This window comes from Odocoileus virginianus, chromosome 9 (assembly GCF_023699985.2).
Source record: "Odocoileus virginianus isolate 20LAN1187 ecotype Illinois chromosome 9, Ovbor_1.2, whole genome shotgun sequence".
Taxonomy (NCBI): Eukaryota; Metazoa; Chordata; class Mammalia; order Artiodactyla; family Cervidae; genus Odocoileus; species Odocoileus virginianus.
Genome location: NC_069682.1, coordinates 68,306,438 through 68,326,082, shown reverse-complemented (window position 1 = coordinate 68,326,082; position 19,645 = coordinate 68,306,438). Strand labels below are relative to the sequence as shown.

Below are 19,645 nucleotides of genomic sequence, written 5' to 3'. Positions count from 1 at the left end.
GGGCTCTAAAGAAAGCTGAGCGCCAAAGAAGTGATGCTTTTGAACTGTGGTGATGGAGAAGACCCTTGAGAGTCCGTTGCACTGCAAGGAGATCCAACCAGTCCATCCTAAAGGAGATCAATCCTGGATGTTCATTGGAAGGACTGATGCTGAAGCTGAAACTCCAGTACTTTGACCACCTGATGCGAAGAAGTGACTCATTGGAAAAGACCCTGATGCTGGGAGGGATTGGGGGCAGGAGGAGAAGGGGACGACAGAGGATGAGATGGTTGGATGGCATCATTGACTCAATGGACATGAGTTTGAGTAAACTCTGGGAGTTGGTGATGGACAGGGAGGCCTGGCGTGCTGCAGTCCATGGGGTCGCAAAGAGTCGGACATGACTGAGTGACTGAACTGAACTGAATGGAACCAGTTCCCAGGCTACGATGATGCTTCCAGTCTGGGGACCCCACTTTGAGAACTAGCAAGGTTGAGGATTGGGAGCGAGGGTCCAGTGTGACCTCTGACCCTCACAGACAGGGCCACTGGGAAATCATTGTGAAACAGGCAGCCACTCCCCTTGGTCAGCTGCATATTGACTTTTCTAAGCTCCATTAAATACCTTTTTAAAAAGCAAGATATATTTCACTCCTTCAATGATGACTGGGCTTGGTCTATTCCGAGCACAGTTCTAGGTCCTGGGAATCCATCAGTGAATGAAACAGACAAGTTAATTCCCACCACTTGTGGAGTCTGGCAACAAACTGTAAATGTCATAAATAAGTAGGTTACCTAGTATGTTAAAAGGGGCTATGTGCATCTGGCGTATTGAAAGATATATGATGTTTCTCAGTGAAATGGTGACTTGTGAGTCAAACTTGAAAGAGACCAATTCACCATGGGTGTCTGGGGGAAGATGATGTCAGGCAGAGAGGAAACAGCCTGTGCAAAGGTCCTGGGGTGCGAGCAAGTCTAGCATGTTTGAGGAAAAAGAAGGAAGCCAATAAGGTCAGAGCAGTGTGAACAGGGAGAGAATAATTGAGGATAAGGACACAGCGGTCACAGGAGCAAGGGGGGAGGGGCTTGTAGATCTTGCAGAGGCTTTTCTTTATTAAAATTGTTATTTTTTAATTTATTTTTGAGTGTACTGGGTCTTCACTGATGCCCCACAGGGTTTCTCTAGTTGCGGCAAGCAGGGGCTACTTTCACAGGGCTTGAGCTCTTGGGTGCCGGCTCAGTAGTCGTGATGTATGGGCTTAGTTGCCCCAAGGCAGGTGAAATCTTTCCGGACCAGGGATTGAACTTGTGTCCCCTGCATTGGCAGGCAGATTCTCAACCAGGGAAGCCTGTGCAAAGGCTTTTCTTGGAGTGAAAAAGAGTGGCGTGATCTGACATGTTCTAACAGAATCCTTCTGGCACCCTCTGTAAGGAGCAAGAGTGAAGCCAGGAGAACAGAAGGCTCCCTAGTTATCTGGGCAGAGATGATGGTGGCCCAGTCAGGGGGGAGCAGTGGGGCTGGAGAGCCTGCTAAAAGGTTATACACACCAACACACACACACACACACACACACACACACACACCCCTGCATGCTGTTTCATAACGAAACCAACTGGTCAGTCTAATTATCCACTCCTCTCCTCTGTCCAGGTGACCCACATTCTCAACCTGAACTCTCCTCTCTATGTCCAGATCTGTCTCATCTTTCATCTCCAACTGCCCTAGCCACACTGCCCTGGGATGACTGCTGCTTCCTCAAACTCAAAACATCTAGGACACCCCCTCCTATCTGCCACCCATGCAGGCTCACTGTTCTTCTCAGTTTCTGGTGATGGACCCCCATTCTCCCCATCCTCCAGCAGAAAGCCCAGGGATGTGTTTAGCATCTTACTTCCCCTGGTCCTCACATCCATCCTTCCAGCAAGATCTCATAGGCATGGTCAGGCCCTGCTGGATTCTCTCATCTGCTCCTGCTCCTTCTTTCCCGCTCCTGCGGGCCTTACCTCTGAACCCTGCGTGACTGCATTGGGGGTAGCCTGGTGGCTGAGACAAGGGTTTGGGAGCAGGACTCTCTGGGTTTGAATCCTGGCTTTGCCAACTTTGAACTATGTGAATGTGGACTGTTTCTTGAATTTCTCTGTACCTCAGTTTCTCCATCTATGAAATGGGTATAATTACACTTACTTCAAAGAGTTATTGTGAGAGTTAAGTGAACTGTTACATAGAAGACGCTGGTATGTGCTTAGCACATAATAAATGTTAGCTTTTATTTTTATTCTTTTAGCAATAAGTCTTTATTGAGTGTCTATTATGCGTAGAGACCTCCTTCATGCTCAAAGGTAATCTGACCCAGGAGAAAGAGCATAGGCCTTGAGTCAGCAATTCTATTCCTAGATGCGTACCCAACAGAAATGTTGACCAATATCCACCAGAAAACATGTCCTAGAATGTTCACAATGCCTTATTCATAGAAGCCTTAAACTAGAAACTACCCAAATGCCCATCGAGGGTAGGATGAATAAATAACATGCGCTCTATTTGCATAATGGAATATTTTACAGTGACAAGAAAGAAGGCACTACTGTTACTTGAATATCATGGATGCAATTAACAATATGATGGGGCATGGCTGGGCTGGGTCCCTCCTATCCCTGGCTTCAGTGGGAGTGGCCTGAGTTTCACCTGGTGACCTCTGTTCCCAGCACCATCCCTCTTCACAAACAAGAAGATCTCCAATCTTTGCCTTCACATCAGTCCCTGACTTGCAAAGCCTCACTGAGGCAGGATGATGATGATAGCTTATTTTCAGGTGAACATAAAGGAATCATACAACATTCACAGCATGTGATGGGTACTCACTCAACACAATGATGCTGTAGGGTGGGCATTACTATTTATGCCCATTTTACAGATGAAAAAAGCCAAATCACTAAGAGGTCAAGTCAAGATAATGATAGCTAAAATTTTCATTTACATCACATAATACTCTCAACAACCCTCTGGGTTGAGTAGTGCTATTATCCCCATTTTAGAGACTAGGAAACTGAGGCACAAAGAAGTTAAGTACCCTGCCTGAGATCACAGCGGACAACCAGCCAGGACCAGGAAGGCAGGCTGGCTGGGCCTACTCTTCATGGCTCTGTTCACAACTTCTCAGGGGTGAGGTCATGGGCCTTGCAGCCAACCTGGTCCAGAGTCCAACAGCATAACCCCAGGACAACTCATTAATCACTCTGAGTCTCAGTTTACCCATCTCTAAAATGGGAACATCAGTAGCACTTTCCTTTAGGGAGGTCCCAAGGGTGATGTGTGATTATGTGAGTTGAGCTCTTGGCAGAGAGAGCCCCATATGCAGGAATAGTTCAGTTAAGGTCCATGGCTCTCCTCCTGGCTTTCAGGATGTTCTCAGACTTGTTCTGGGTAATGTGTGCAGAATTTACTCATATAGAACCAGACATACCAAAGCTCTCAGCCTCTGAGAGACCACAGGCCCAGCCTGGAAAGTCAGATAAACTTGGCTTGGACTAAAATCCCATCTAATTGTAAACCAGCTTTTGGACAGATCATGCTTCCAAGCTGCTTCCTCATCTGTGAATCAGAGTTAGTTCTATCTTGTGAAGATTAAATGGTTCCACATACTGCCTGTGATTTCTCAAACTGGGGTTCCCGAAGGAGGTGGTACCCGACTGAAGTGCTGGAAGCCAATGTACTGAGGAGCAGGTCACTGACCACCTGTGTGCTGGGGATCGCCTGTCGCCTGGCTCTGCTTTGAACCTCAGGGCACTGCATTCCTGGGCTCCCTTGTCTGCCTAGGAGGTTTGACCAATGGGAGGCACTTCTGGGAACTGGGGGCTGGGAGAGAGCAGAAGCTGGGTTCTCTCTCCCGGTCTCCATCTGCCTTTTGTTAGGATCAAGGTTGCATCTCCATGGTGGCTCCCGCTCCCAGCAAACAGCCCTGCTGTGACTTCATCTTCCGCCTTCTGGTCCTGGCTTCTGGGCTCTGCCCTCTCTCTGCCTCTCCACCCTTAGGGCTGGTATTGAGGGAATGAAGCCCTTCATTAAAGAATACCTACTGTATGCCTCTACATGAAGTTCAAGAACATAAAAACACTTCCTCTATGATAGAAATCAGAACAGCAGTTGCCCTTGGGGGTCAAGGGGATCACCTGGCCAGAGGAAATTTTCTTCTTTTTTTTTCTTCTTTTTTAAAAAAATCTTTGGCTGTGCCACACGGCATATGGGATCTTGGTTCCCCTACCAGGGATCAAACCTGTGCTCCCTGTATTGGCAGCTCAGTCTTAACCATTGGACCACTGGGGAAGTCCTCAGAGGAAATGTTCTGTGATGAGGCAAATGTTTTACACCTTGACTGAAGTGTGGGTCATATAGGTACATACATTTGTAAAGACTTGTGAAACCATGCGCTTAAGACCTGTGCATTTAACTGGGTATGAGTCATCCCTCAATCAGATTAGTTTAATAAGAAGAAATCTTGGTAAAATACCAAGAATATATTTTAATGTTCTGGTGGGATTCTGATGAAAACAGTTTTTATTTTTAAACAAATACAGGTAGACTGCAGAAGAGGACATAACATTTGTATGTGGCATTTTTGTTTGTTTGCTTTTAAGCTTGGGCAAACTCCGGGAGATGGTAAGGGACAGGGAAGCCTGGCTTGCTGCAGTCCATGGGGTCACAAAGAGTCGGACACAACTGAGCAACCAGACAACAGCAACAAAACAATAAAACATGCGACTTAAACAGGATTTCACACGTGGGTTGGTTTATTTCGTGCCGGGTTCCCCAGTTTCTGGGAGGCATTCTTCACCCTCCGCTGCTTTTCTCTGGTCCAAAATGTTTCCCAGCACTGACTTATATAACGTGTAGCTTGGCCTGGCGCATTGCGGAGTCATGAAAACGGTTAATTCTTACTAATACGAGTTGAGTTTGATGGGTCCCTTTAAGGGACATTTAAGGGTCCCATTTTGACTGTCTTCAAAACAGGGTGATTTCACCTTGTGATTTTTACATAGAATTCAATCCCTGAATTCTGCCCAGGGTGGGGAGGGAGGGTTTTCTCAGCACAAGTCTGACACACAGACACGTGTTCAGGGATGTTCCTACCTCACTCCAGGAAAGCAAGCAGGAGGCTGAGAATCTCTGTGCCCCTCTTCGCCGCACCCCTAGAAAAATAGCCTATCCAGCCCAGCACCTGCTTCAGTCTAATGATTAAGGGGGAGATGGTTACCCATCTCCTGGAAAAAGCTCTGTGCGCGTCTTTGATAAAGGCTGTGAATGGCTCAGAAAAAAATTGGCCATTCTCCCAGGCTGTGAGTGAGAGCGAGGGGGACTAGGGCATGCTGCCCGCGGCATCTCAGGGTCCAGAGGGACCAGCTGGCTTGGGAACACGCTTGTCCTCCAGGGCCCGGATGGCAGACCCAAGCCGGACTGTGGCCTGCAGCCCAGACTGCCTGCCGAGAGGCTGACATCGAGTCTCCATCCTCAGCCTGGCTCTAAAAGGCTCTTCTCCTTGGGCTGTGGCCCCTGGCGGGTGGGCAGGGCCCCAGTACGCACAGGCGGCGCTGGATCTCCAGGCGGCAGAAGCGGTTCTGATTGGACACTCGGGTGGCCACGCCCAGGCCGCAGGTGGTGGAGCAGGGACCCCAGGCGGTGCTCCATTCCGGGCAGGAGACGCCAGGGCCTGGGGGAGCGACAAGGCCAGAAAACTGGGGTCCTGGGGGAGAGAGAGAGGGGTCAGCTCAGCAAGGTTAGGCAGCCAAATCCACCCACTGGCTCGCGGTGCAATCTGGGTCACGTTGCTTAACCTCTCTGGACCTCAGTCTCTTCCCATGTAAATTTCCTAATAGTTGATCGTTAGGTGTGAATAAAAGAGTGGAGGTGAAGTGCTTAACACAGTGCCTGGTTCTTGTCAGCACTTCCGAAATATTGGTTATCAGGCAGCTATGATGGGATTGACCATGACGGTCCTCCAGTAAAGGGCGAGTGTCTCGTTTCTGTATCCTCCACAAGTCCTATGATAAGTAGCATCGTCCAGGGAGGAGGTTGGGGCCTGTGAGTGTGACGCTGCCAGTGACCTGGCGGCAGGGATGCTGGTGATGGCGAGGCCAGGTCTGGAACAGGGTGTCGGGTTCACCGTGGCCTAGCTTTTCCTCCTCCTCCAGTCTTGCTCGGCTCTGTTAATATTTTGTGTCCTTCCTTCTGTTCTTTTGTAACCAGTGGTTCTTAACTGGGGACCATTTTGCCCCCAGGAAGATACTTGGCAATGTTTGGAAACATTTTTACTGGTCACAAGTGAGGGGTGGGGGCTACTGAAGTCTAGCACAGATGCTGCTAAACATCCTACACTGCACAGGACATCCTTTCACAACAAAGACTTAACCCGGCTCAAATGTCACTGGTGCCCTGGTTGATACACCTTGTGTTATATGCACGTGTGTAGTATGTAGGATGTCTGTGTGTTCATATGGCTGTAGACACACACATATGCACACACACAGTGGAGTTCAAATTACATATACTTTGCCCAGTCCTGCTTTTTATATGTAAGGCAAACCTATTGGCATTTGCTAGGTTGGCCAAAAAGATCCTTTGGGTTTGTCTGCATCAGCTTACGGGAAACCCGAAGGAATTTTTTGGCCAGCCCAATATTTAAACAGAGGTATCCTATTCTATTGTTGGGAGGATAACAGCTAACAGACCCTGGAATGCTGTGTGCCAGGCTCTGTCCTAACCGCTTTGCTTGTATTTACTCATCCAGGCTTCACAACAGTTCTCTGAGGCGGATGCTCTTATTCTCATAATTGGAGGAACTGAGACTCAGAAGAGTTAAGCGACTTTCTCAGAGTCACAGAGCTGGGCTTAGAACTCAGGCAGACTCTGTGTTTAAGCCGCCACACTCTACTGCCTCTCCTGTGGCGCCGTATTCTATGCAACCAGTGCTCTCTTCGGTTGCCTTAACAAATCATATTCCTATAATAATAATAATGGTTTCCCTAGTGACAATATGTGTAATTATGGCTGATTTGCACTGTTGTATAGCAGAAACCAGCACAACATTGTAAAGCAATTTCCCCCTAATTAAAATAAATTTAAAAAATTAAAAGACAAAAATCTTAGTGACCTACCATACATAACATAATCTCTCAAATTCAAGAGTTTACAGGCTGAGGTCACTGTCTTTCCTGCCCACCCCTAGGCCCACATCCTGGAGGCAACCACCTTGCCTCATTCAGTTTAGAATTCCTCTTTTAATAAACCCCAATAATGACATATTAATACTATTGTATAATATTTAAACTGTGTTATATTAATATGTATCCATGTCAGTACAATGATAGTCTATATTATAATATCATACCTCCATATTATAACTCGGCTGTAAAATGTGAGAACTTGGTTCAAGTGTCCTAACCCTCCTTTCCTCTCTCTACTCTGCCGCCAATTTTTATTTTTAATTGTGTGTCACTTAAAATTATACACTTGCACCTCTGCATCTTGTTTGGTCAGTTCCACTTCGCGAAGAGTCCCCTCCTAGCTCTTGTCAGCATAACCTTGGCTTTGATGTGTCCCTTGGTCCTCAGACCTAAGAGGCCCCGCCCCACCCCTCCCCCCGCCCCTCCCCCTCCCGGCCCCCGCCCCCCGCCCCGCGCCCTCCCCCACCACGCAGGCAGCCCGGGGCCAGCCCAGCACTCACCTTGGGCTGGGAGCGGCTGGACCCCCAGCCCCCCTCCCTGGTCGCACACCCACTCCGGGCAGCACTTGCCCGGGACCTCCACCCTCCTGGGGTGCGGGCAGTCCCAGCTGGGGAGCCGCACGTCCTCGCTGCACAGGGGCACACACGTGAAGCCGCCGTCCTCGCAGCGGCAGCGGAGCCTGCAGTGAGGCTGAAAGGTCTCCCCGTCCCGGTAGAGGCGGCCGTTCACCTCGCAGCTGCCGTCATCCTCTCCCCCTGCGGAGGAAAAACCGGACCTCCATCGGCGACCTCCCAACGTTTCCCTGGGCAGGGCTGTGCCCGCCGCATCCTCCGCTGGGTCTTCTCTGCAGAGCTGGTGTGGAGGCGCTGGGGACGCAGAGACCTTGGGGAAAGTGAGCGCTGCAGGGGGCTCCGCCCCTCCTCCACCCCCCACCCCACCCCACCCCAATCATCGAGGTCCTGTCCTGTCCCCCGCAGGAAGACAGCGTGACAGGCTGCATCCTGGAACAGGCTTTGCAGGAAGACTGGCCTGGTTCAGCTCCTTAGCTAGCTATGGACCTTGGCCAAGTGATTCTACTTCTGGGTTTAGTTTCCTCACCTGCAAAGTGGGTTTTGAAGTGAAGTGAAAGTCGCTCAGTCTGTCCGACTCTTTGCGGTGACCCCATGGACTGTATAGTCCATGGAATTCTCCAGGCCAGAATACTGGAGTGGGTAGCCTTTCCCTTCTCCAGGGATCTTCCCAACCCAGGGATTGAACTCAGGTCTCCCACATTGCGGGCGGATTCTTTACCAGCTGAGCCACAAGGGAGTTCCAAAGTGGGTTATAATAGTACTTATTTCACACATGTGGTGTAGACTAAATGAATAGTATATGTAATGGATACAACATGAAGGAGACCTTCAACAGACCTACCTGCTCTGTTTGCTGCTGTTATTAGTATAAATTATTACATATTATTAATAATATGTATATTAATGTATTGCTGACAAGTGCTCAGTTGTGTCTGACTCTTTGCAACTCTATGGACTGTAGCCCGCCAGGCTCCTCTGTCCATGGGGTTTTTCCAGACAAAAATACTGGAGTGGGCTGCCATTTCCTTCTCTAGGGGATTGTCCCAACCCAGGGATGAAACCGGTGTGTCTTGCATCTACTTCATTGGCAGGCAGATTCTATACCACTAGCATCACCTGGGAAGCCCATATATAATATGGTTAGTAATATACATTATTTAATATAAATATATAAAATATCATGACTATTATATACGCACTGAGATTTCATGCCACAAGCTTTCCTTGTCCATCTGCTGCATTACAGTTATCACCGTCGGGTCAGGGCTTAACTTGCTAGCTGTGTGACGGGGTAAGTGACTAAACTTCTCTGAGTCACTTTAACAATAGCAACGATGAGAACAGTAATCAGAACCTTCAGTGACACAGCATCTAGCACGGGGTCAGGAATTCAAGAAACACTCTTTGGAGGAAGCCCTCAAATATTATGGGCATCACAGCCTCTTCCTCCACTAGGCATGAACTCCTGGAGGGCTGGGGCTGACAGTGTTCATCGTGGCTTCTCCTGTGCCAGCTCAGAGCAGAGGTGGGACACACAGAACCGCAGGAAATGCCCCTGGAATGAATGCCTGGCACCAGACTCAGCACATGAGAGACACTGATAAGAGTTGTGATTCCTTATTCCCTTCAGATACACTGCGTCCTTCCTGGGTACCACCCACTGTGCTCCCAGACAGGACGGAGAGCCAGGTCCTGGGGGGACTCAAGGGTCAGTGCAGGGCACAGGTGTGGACGCTGCATCTCCAGGACAGAATAAAGCGAAAGCCCCGCAGAGGTGTCCGTGAGCCACTCAGGAAGTGCAGAGAAAGGAGGGTTTCCTGGAGATGTGGGTGGCACTTCAGCTTGATCTGGGGGACAAGACTCACGGGAAGCTGCTTTTCCCAGGTCTGCTGAGAAAAACCTCAAATAGGTCCACACACATGCAGGAATTTCAGAACCACATAGACCTGGTTCAAATCCCAGGGGGTAATAATTTCAGCAAGGTTTCCTGGCATCTCTCCTGGGTCCTCCAGTTCAAAGCTGATTGGGGTGGGGGTGGGGGGTAATGATCCCTCTGCAGCTACTCCCCACCCTGGGTCTGTGTGCATCATGTGCATGGTCCCAGACACCATGAGGCACCTCCAAATGTACTTTCTGTGAGACCCCCACACCTATACACATGTGCAAAACCCTTCTTCTGGGCTTCTCCAATGGTCTCCTTGTCCAGCAATTTCCCCCAAATAACTTCAGGGCATAATCTTGTGATCTGGTAATTTCTGCATCCCTCTTTCTCTCTGAGAGTCCCTTGCAGGAGAAGGAGCAACAGGGTATTTTTTTTTTTAACCTGCACCCACTCGCACATTGGTTAAGAACCTGCCTGCCAGTGCATGAGATGTAAGAGACGCAAGTTCAATCCCTGGGTTGGGAAGATCCCCTGGAGAAGGAAATGGCAACTCATTCCAGTATTCTTACCTGAAGAATCCTGTGGACAGAGGAGCCTGGTGGTTTATAGTCCATGGGGTTGAAAGAGTCCGACACGACTGAAGCAACTTAGCATGCACACACTTGTACACTGTGGGACCTGAGGCAGGCAACTTAACCTCTCTGAGCTCCATTTCCTTCACACTCAAAATAGGGATAATAATAGGACCTACCTCATTATTAAGGATAAAATGAAATCATGTATATAAAGGACTTGTTCATAGTACCCGCTTCATAATTGGTGCCTGTTACTGCACCATTACCCCACCAAGTGGTACCTGTTACACAAGCCCCACCAGATCTGTCATTATTATTCATGCATTCAACAATTATTTGAGTGCCTACTATGTGCCAGACATTGTTCTAGGCGACTTGTGACATAGCAATGACTAAAAGCAGCCAAAATCCTGCCCCGGTTGGAGCTTTCGCTCTAGTGGAAGCAAAGACAAGAAACAAAGTTGAGTTTGTGATGTCAGGTGGCTATTAGTGCTCGAAAAATAAAGGAGGGCAGGGTTGAGGAGCAGAGCAGGGTTGTAGTTTAAATATGGTGATCAGGGGAGGGCTTGCTGAGAAAGTGATGTTTGGGTTAAGATGTGAAGGAGGTGAGAGAACTTGCTATGCAGAAATCTGGGGAAAAGAGTGCCGGTAGCAGGAACAGCTTGTGCAAAAGCCCTGAGGTGGGCGCGGGCCTGGGGTATCTGGGAGGCCAGTGAGGATGGAGCAGAGAGCAGGAGGGAGAGAGGGAGTTAGATATGGTCAGAGAGAAAACAGGGGCAGGGTCCTTGTCGCCCGCTGAGAGGGCCTTGGCTCTTACTCTGAGAAAATAGGAGGCTGTGGGAGGATTTTAGGCAGACAAGGGACTTGACCTGTGATCTTATTGACATATATGAAGGAGCCCTCGGGCTGCTGTGCTGAAAACAGACTAGGGGTCAAGGATGGAAGCAAGGAGACAGTTAAGGGGCTTCTGCAAAATCCAGATGAGTTATGGTGGGGATCAGACCCGGTGGAAATATTGTGAAGAATTGACTGCTGGGGAGTGAGTGGGATGTGGAAAAAGACAAAAGAGAAGTCAAGGATGACTTCAGAGTTTGAGGCTGAGCCACAGAAAAGATGGAGTTGCCTTTAGCTGAGCGGGGGAAGCTGTGCTTTTAAAGTGAAGGAGAAGGACTTCCCTGGTGTCCAGTGGTTAAGACTTAGCCTTCCAATGCAGGGGCTGCGGGCTCGACCCCTGGTTAACCCCTGGGGAGTTAAGATTCCACATGCCTCGACATCAAAAAACCAAAGCATAAAACAAACAATACAGTAACAAACTCAATAAAGACTGAAAATGGTCCACATGAAAAAAAAAAAAAAAATCTTAAAAGAAAGCGAGCCACACTGAACATGCACACAGCTCAGAGGCGGTCCCCTCAGAGAAGGACTGTCCAACTAGTGGGTGAGAGGAGAGATTTGGGCCAGCATGTTCCCTCCAGAGCCAAGACCTAGACTCAGCCTCTGTGAAGTCTTAGTTCTGCCTCACCTGTGGCTTCTCCAGCTACCAGCCTCCAAATTCAGTACCCCTTATTACACATTCATGAGCACCTGTAATTCATTATACATTCATGAGGCACATTTGGTGTCACCCAACCAGAGCTGGAAGTTGCAGGAAGGAGCGAGGGCCAAATAAATTCTTGGCTTCCAGGTATTTAAAGTCTGAATCAAGGTGGAATAAGAAAAGCCCTGTAATAAAGTTAGTGACAGTAACTAATCATATTCTGAGTGTCAGACAGTAGAGTGAAAGAAACAAAGATTGTGGAGTCAGCTCCTTGAGTTCAAATCCCAGCTCAGCCACTTCTGAGCTGTGTGACCTGGGGCAAATTATTTAACCTCTCTGGGCCTCTTTTTTCCATTTACAAAATGGGGATGACATTAGGAGCTACTTCATATGGTTGTTGGGAGATTAAATGAGGTGATATTTTGAAACTCTAGTGCCTGGCACATGGTAAGTGCTAGGCATGTGTTCAATAAACAAATTTTGCCAAGTGCTTGACATGTGTGATGGCTTATCTAGATGACAGCCTTATAAGCTAAGTGTTGCTTTTCTGAGTTTTTTTCTTTAGATACATTTTTCTCTCCCTTCATTTTATGATGTTTATTTTATTTTTTAAATTGAAGTATATTTGATTTACAATGTTGTGCCAATCTCTGCTGTATAGCAAAGTGACTCAGTCATTCACATAAAGACATTTTTTACATTCTTTTCCACTATGGTGTACCTACAGGGAATCCAGTATAGTTCCCTGTGCTATGCAGTTTCTATACAGTAGGACCTTTCTTTCTGTTCATCTTTTTTAAAATTTTAATTGGAGGATAATTACGTGACAATATTGTGATGGTTTTTGCCACACATCAACATGAACCAGCCGTAGGCACACATGTGTCCCCTCCATCCCATCCGTCTTATATATAATAGTTCACATCTGCTTATCTCAAACTTTCAGTCCTTCCATCCTCAACACTTCTGCCTTGGGCAACCACATTTTTAGGTACCTTTTTATTAGCAATCATCTATAAGTTTATAAAACACATCGCCCCTTTCTCATTATTATACTCCCCTTATCATAAAAAAAGTTTTTAACAGGGCTTTACCATTGAAAACTTTATGTCTATAAGTTTTTTTTATTTTAATTCATTTGGCTGTGTTGGGTCTTAGTTGCAACATGCAGGGTCTTCCATCTTGGTTGTGGCATGCAAGATCATTTTAGTTGTGGCATGTGGGATCTAGTTCTCTGGCCAGGGATCGAACCCAGGCCTCCTGCGTTGCGAGTGTGGAGGCTGAGCTGCTGAACCACCAGGGAAGTCCTATAAGTTGTGTTTTTCTTTTTAACAAGTTTTTTTTTCTATAGATCGATTCATTGTCAATGACTCATGAACCTTCCTTTGTCTCTCCCGTTCTGTTTTTAAAGTGCTACATGCACAAAGATGAGAGTGATAAGGTTTATTATTAAAAAAAAAAAAAAGAGCACAGAACAGTCCCTCACCCTTTTCTATTTCTCTAAAGCGGTGGTTCTCCAGTGGGGGTTATTTTTCTCCCCAGGCAACACCTGAAGGGAGATGGTCACGACTTGCTGTTTCGGGTGCTACTGGTATCCAGCGGGTAGAGACCAGGGATGCTGCTTTAATTCCGACCATGCACGGAACTGCATCCCGCAGCAGAGAATCACTCAGTCTCAAATGACCCGGGAGCAAAGTTGAGAAACCCCGACCTAAAGCCCACCCAGAGGGCATAAGAGTAGAGCGGTGGGAAGTGTAACCTGCTCAAGGGTGCTAGCAGATAGCAAACTCAGGATTCATAGGCTCAAGGGTTCCCGACCCCAGAAAAAGACAGAACAGAATGCTGCTTCAGAGCCTGTTTGACTCAGTCCCCAGCTGTGTAATGTTAAACATGTCTGTTAGTATTGTGGAGCCTCAGTTTCCTCATCTATAAAATGGGTCTGAAAGTACTTACCCCAAAGGATTATTGTGAGGATTGTGTGACTTAGGAGGTAAGTGCTTAGCACAGGGCCTGATACACCTTACGCCCAAAGTAGAGAGCTCCTCTTTCATATTCCCAAGGGTGTCGAGGGTTCTGAGAAAGGGTGGTGACCTCTGGATTGAAGAATCTGGGAGCACTGCTCAGGGGAGGAGGTGTTTGCCCTTGGCTTTGAAAGATGGCTAGATCTGGATGGATAAGAAGGGAGGTAGGCTGTTTGGGTGGTGGGTGTGATCCGAGCAAAGACAAAAGAAAAGAAGCGGGGAGTGGGCTTAGGGAACCTTGTGTCACCAGGTTTGGCTTGGAATGAGAAGGACTTCCCCTGGACTCAGGACCTGAAGGCCTTGACCCCCTCCCCACCACCCCCTCCACCAGACCCGCAAACCTGCTTACAGAGGCACACGGCCCCCCGGCCTCCAGGGCCCGCCCCGGGCTGGCAGACCAGGCCCTGGCTGGGGTCGCAGACGTGGAGATGGTCGCAGGGCTCCCCCAGCCGCCGCGCACATACCCGGCAGCAGTTGCAGCCGTCCAGAACCAGGGGCACCCCCGGTGTGCATTGGGGTGGTGGCCAGGGACAGGCACATGGTGTGGGACACAGCTGGGCACACACCTGCAGAGACAGAGACCCCCTCAGCCAAGGGCACTCAAGGCGGGCAGTGAGACCCTCATGACTGACTCCTTCTCTTCCAGGCTGTGCAGTGTAGAGTCCACACCTTGGCCCCGGAGTCACGTAGACCTGGCCTTGAACCCCAGCACCCCTCATCACTCGTATGAGACAGCATGGCATTGTGGTCCTGAGCAGGGGCTCTGGATTAGTATTCCAGTCTTTACTCTGTTGCTTATTAGCGGAGCAGCCTTGGGCAAGTTACTTAAGCTCTCTGAGCCTCAACTGCCTCATCTGTGAAGAGGGGGCAATAATATATAACTCAGAGGATTGTTTTGAGGAGTACATGAAATAAGGTGTATAAAACCTTTAGTACATGGCCTGCCATGCAGGAGATGCTCCATGCACTTAGCTATGATGACTGCTGTGTGAATTACAATAGCGGGCTTAGCCTCTGCCTTCTGGGAACTTACAGAGGCAAAAGCGGATTAAAATGACAGGGTACTATATGTTTTCTAGCAGGAGGACTGTGGATATTTATCCTGAGGGCTGAATAAATCTAACAGTATCATGGATGTTTTTGATCTTCAGAACAATCTAGAATATGTTTCCAGATGAGCCTCAGATCAGCCAAGAAACTTGGCCTCTCGTGGGACTTATCAAATCAGAGCTTCCAGAGGCCTAGCCCTGGAATCTATGTTTTTAACGAGCCATCCAGGGGCATTTGAGGCACAGCTAGGTTACTGGTACCTCACCTCCACTCTAGCCCCTCCCCCCGCCATGTAAAGATGGGGAGACTGAGTTCCAGAGAGAGGAAGGGACACAGTCCCCATGGGTTAGCTACAGGGCTGGGAGTGTGCTTCCCCACTGAAGACCCAGGGACCCAGAGTGGGTGTGGACTTCCTGTAACAAGGAAAAGCCACAGCCAGGGTCCCACCCCTGGGGGCAGGCTCAAGGTATCAACCCAAGTGTCCTGACTGCCCCTTCTCACCTAGGACAGAGAAACAACCAAACCAGAAACCAGGTACTCTGGGTTCCCATATGTCCATTGGAAGGTAGGGACCTAGGGCCACACATAATTCAAGAGGTTCCCAGTGACCCACCTCATCTGTGGACCCTTGGAGGGCTGGAGGGTTTTGTGTAGAGGATGGAAGAATTGGATGCAGTTTAGGAAGGTGAAATTAATAACCTCCTATGTCCTGTGTGTGGCCCCAAAGCAGGCAATGACCCCTCTGCCCTAATCCCTGCCTTTCCCACCCCAGGACTCCGAGTCCTGCAAACCTCTCTATGGCCTGCAGTTCCCAAGATGGCCACTAGGGGCCGCCCCAAACTAGCAGACCAGCCTCCGGTGTGTGTGTGGGAGGGTGGGTTGCAGACCAGGATGCAATGACAGGGCCCATCAGCGATGGCACTGGTAACATTAGATGCAAGTGTGCAGCTCTGTGCCTGGAGCCTCGCCAGAGGGCGAGTTCCCATCTCTGCGGGCATTTCAAGCAGGGCACTGGGTGACACCAGGTTCTAGAGAGGATGGTCTAGCTTCACCCCGCAAAGCATGGTCTGGACCCACAGCAGCAGCATCACCTGGAAGCTTGTTAGACATGCGGCATCTAGGGCCCCTCCTTATGACTCTGAATCTGCATTTTCATAAATTCAGATGTGATCCACATGGCGTTGACCTGAGAAACAATCAGCCGGACTTTGGGTTTCCCTTCTAAACCCTCAGAGGCTGAGCTCCCTGGGCTGGGGGGAAGAAAGCAGAGTGAGGGGGTGGGCTTTTGACCAGAACCGGCTCTTGGGTCCTTTCCTCCGGAAAGCAGAGGTGCCAGGACATAAGCCATGTGCTTTGCACCTGGGTTCTCACTTTGGGCTCTCTCTACCGGGCAAGCTTGACAAGGCTGGGTCTACAGGAGGGACCACTGATGACTCCGATGACCACGGCTGTCATTCACCACGGGTGCACCGTGCGCTGAGCTATGTAACATCCTAGTTTAACCCTCCAGTGGGAGCTACAGCCTTATGCCCATTTTATTTATTTTTTTGGCTCACCTTGTAGCATGCGAGATCTTAGTTCCCCAACCAGGGATTGAACCCATGCTCCCTGCAGAGGAACCACGGAGTCTTAATCACTGTACTGCCAGGGAAATCCAGCATTATACCCATTTTAAAGACAGGGAAACTGAAGCTTAAAGTGGTATAGTGACATCACCAATAACAGATCAGGAACAGAATCAAGGCTCATGTGGATCCAAGCCCAGGCTCTTAACTGCAACACCCACCTCTTGTCACCTATGGCTCTGATGCCAGCTTAGCCTCTGCATCAACTTACTGTTTGCTCAAGAGGGATAGGGACAAGTCAGGGAGGGTGTTTCAGCACAGCCAAGGAGAGAGAGGTCTTGTCTAGTCTCTCTTCCCTTTCCAACCAGCCTGTCTCTGTGTTCAAGCTGTCGCATCACACTTGGTTCTCCCAGACCTTTGCTGTGGTCCCCAGCGGGGCAAGAGCCCTGGACAGGGAATCTTCCAGGCAAGAGTTGAAATCCAAGTTCTACCACTGAGTCGCTGTGTGGCCTTGGACATTTCGCTGCTGCATCAGGAGAGGGGAGGTGTCCTCCTCAGTAAAATGGGGTGGAGACCACCTGTCTTAGAGTCAGGGATTTAATGAGGTCATGGGCAGCTTCTGGTCAATGTGGCCTGGCTTGTTTCCAGGTCTCTACCACCTGCCTCTGTCCACAGGCCTGAGCTCAGGAGCTCACAGCCTGCCTGAAAGACTTGCAATTCTCTCTCTGAGGATTGGCATGGCTTTCATGTGCGTGATGACTAAGTCCCTGTGTTCTGTGTGGGATGCTGCCTGGCTCCCTGGGGCCTGGGAAGAATGGAGGGCTGGGGGAGAGAACGGGGAGTCTAGGACTGCTTCATTTTGACCTTGCCTTTAATCCCAGGCCCAGAACCCCAAGTCCCCAGCCCCCATTACCCAAGCTACCCTTCCTGGCATCATCTCCTGCTTATCCCGGTTCGGAAGAATAAAAAGCAGGGTTAGGATGCCAGCAGGGTTCTCAGCCTTCCCCCAACCACTGCTTGGACCCAGGAGAGAGGCGTTCCTGCCTGTGATTCTCAAAAGAGCATGAAAATATAGTGAGATCATAGCTTGCAGCAGGGCCAATCCCCATGACACCAGGAACTTGGCATTTGTTAAGGTGATGGCAGGCTCAGCAACTGTGGCCTTGGTCCAGGTTGGAGGTGGAGAGATACAGACTGCAGTCCCCTCTCCTCACACCCAGGCCTGTCTTGGTCTGTCTCCTCTATTGCTCCAGTGCTGTGTGGGTTCAAGCAAGTTGCTTACCCTCTCTGAGCCTTGCTTGACTGAAAACAGGAAATAATCATTCCTGATGAGGTTGTTGGGCATGTTAGGCAAGGTGGATGCCTAACGGGCCCTTTGAAAATATCCCACAGGAGAAGGTCTTTATTCTCTAGAGCTGTCTCCCTACCCTCTCCAGCTAGTGTCAGCAGGCCACTCACTGCCCGAAGGCCAAACAGCATTAATGCCTTTGTATGAACCTTCCAATGGGCTAGGCACCCAATGTCCATTCAAATCCTGGCTCCTAGTTAGACAAAGCAGGCCCCCTCTTGAGGCTGCCTATTTATAATGAGGGGACCAACTTCTGTTTGCAGAGGGACTTTAGGGATTGATAGTCATAAAAGTCCTCTCTTAAGCATTTGTCATATTCTAGGTCCTGTGCTAGGCTCTGGAGATGAACTATGATAAATGACCTTCCCAAAGGCCTCATGGACATTATACCCATTTACCTGAGGAAGGAGCTAAGGCTCAGAGAGGGGAAGGGATTGTCTGAGGTCACACAGCAGACTTGGCCAGAGGGAGGCAGCTCTCTGGGCACCTGGGAGGGAAGCTCAGCTGAGTCCCATCATAGGAGGCCCACAGGAATTCTTCCAGGGGGTCCTTGACCGTGATTTCACATCTCCCCCACCACACCAAGGAAGCCAGCAGTACATTTCAGGGCCCGGGGCCCCCTTACCTTGGAGAGGAGACAGAGGAGGGAGAAGGCGAGGAGGTGGGTCTGAAATGTGCCTCTCATGTCACTGTGTCCCCCACGGAGCCAGCTTTGAGCCTCGGAGGCAGGACCTGTAAGTCTTTATGTTCCGGCGGCTGTGAGGTCACTCCCAGGCATGCACACACACACACACACACACGCACGCACACACACACACACACACACACACACACACACTGGCCTTTGTAGCCCTGTTTCTCTCCCATCCTCATCTTCCCACTGATGAGCCCATTTACCTGGGGGTGAGACCTCCGAGGCCACCACGGAGGTGCTTGCCAGTGTGTGTGTGTGTGTGTGTGTGTGTGCGTGTGTGTGTGTGTGTGTGTGTGTGAAGTCAGAGCCAGTGCCAATGCCGAGAGCCTGTGACAGGCTGGCAGGGGCCTCACTAGCTCCTCCCAGCCCCAGAGGGCCTGCCCAAGCTTCTGCTGGAGCTGCTGGAGCCCTGCCCCAGACCCCCTGGCCGACCCCGGCAGTGGAGGGGGCGCTGTAGATCCAGAAAGTGCTCTGCAGACGCCCCCTTTGCAGAGCTGACCCAAGCCCTCCCAAGCCCCGTGGTCTGGACTCCCGGCGGCTTCAGCGGGCCTGCGGTTTCTGGCAGGAAGATTGGCAGCCGTCCAGAAGCGGGTGTGACCCACAGCAAAACTTCCCTGGGCGGCCTGTTTGCTTTTGGCAACCAGGAGCCTCCCCATGGCCTGCTTGCTGAGCCGTGGATGGTGACCTGCGGTGGCTGAGCCCACGCGGGCTGGACCTAGTGTGTGCCCTTGCTGGGCCCTGCTGCATGATGGGGTCCTCAACAGTGATCTGCAAGAACCAAATCCTTTTTGTTGAATTCAATCAACTCTGAGGCCCCTCTGTGGTGTCTCCAGTTCCTGAAGAGGAGGTAAGCTGAGAGGGGGAAAGGACAGTAAGGGGGGGCAGGTGGAATTTCAGGGAATATAGAGGAAGGGTCCTGTTCAGACAGAGGGTGAGGGTGAGCTCTGTGAAGCGGGAGCCAGGGATAAAGGTAGTGAGAGAGGGCGATGCTCCAGGCAGAGGGAACAGCACATAGATGCCTCGAGGTGGGGGACCGCGTGATAGCAGGGCCTATTCTGGGAGCCAAGAATGCCTGCTGTGTCTGGAGCTGACAGTGAGGTGGGAAGCAGTGTCACACATGAGGGGGTAAGACACATGAAATTCACACCACCAGAGACTCTGAGCTTCCAATGCAGGGGGCCAGGTTCGATCCCTGCTCAGGGAACTA

General features: G+C 49.9%; 1 protein-coding gene across 1 annotated transcript; it reads right to left on the bottom strand.

Moving 5' to 3' along the window:
• Positions 1-5,404: 5,404 nt before the first annotated feature.
• On the bottom strand, positions 5,405-18,939 carry CCN5 (cellular communication network factor 5). Its single transcript, XM_020911475.2, has 5 exons — positions 18,642-18,939; positions 18,370-18,484; positions 14,131-14,347; positions 7,695-7,949; positions 5,405-5,714 (listed from the first exon to the last, which is right to left on the bottom strand). Exons 2-5 carry the CDS (start codon positions 18,427-18,429, stop codon positions 5,494-5,496), a joined length of 753 nt encoding a protein of 250 aa, XP_020767134.2. The 5' UTR covers positions 18,430-18,484; positions 18,642-18,939; the 3' UTR covers positions 5,405-5,493.
• Between the last annotated feature and the right edge of the window lie 706 nt (positions 18,940-19,645).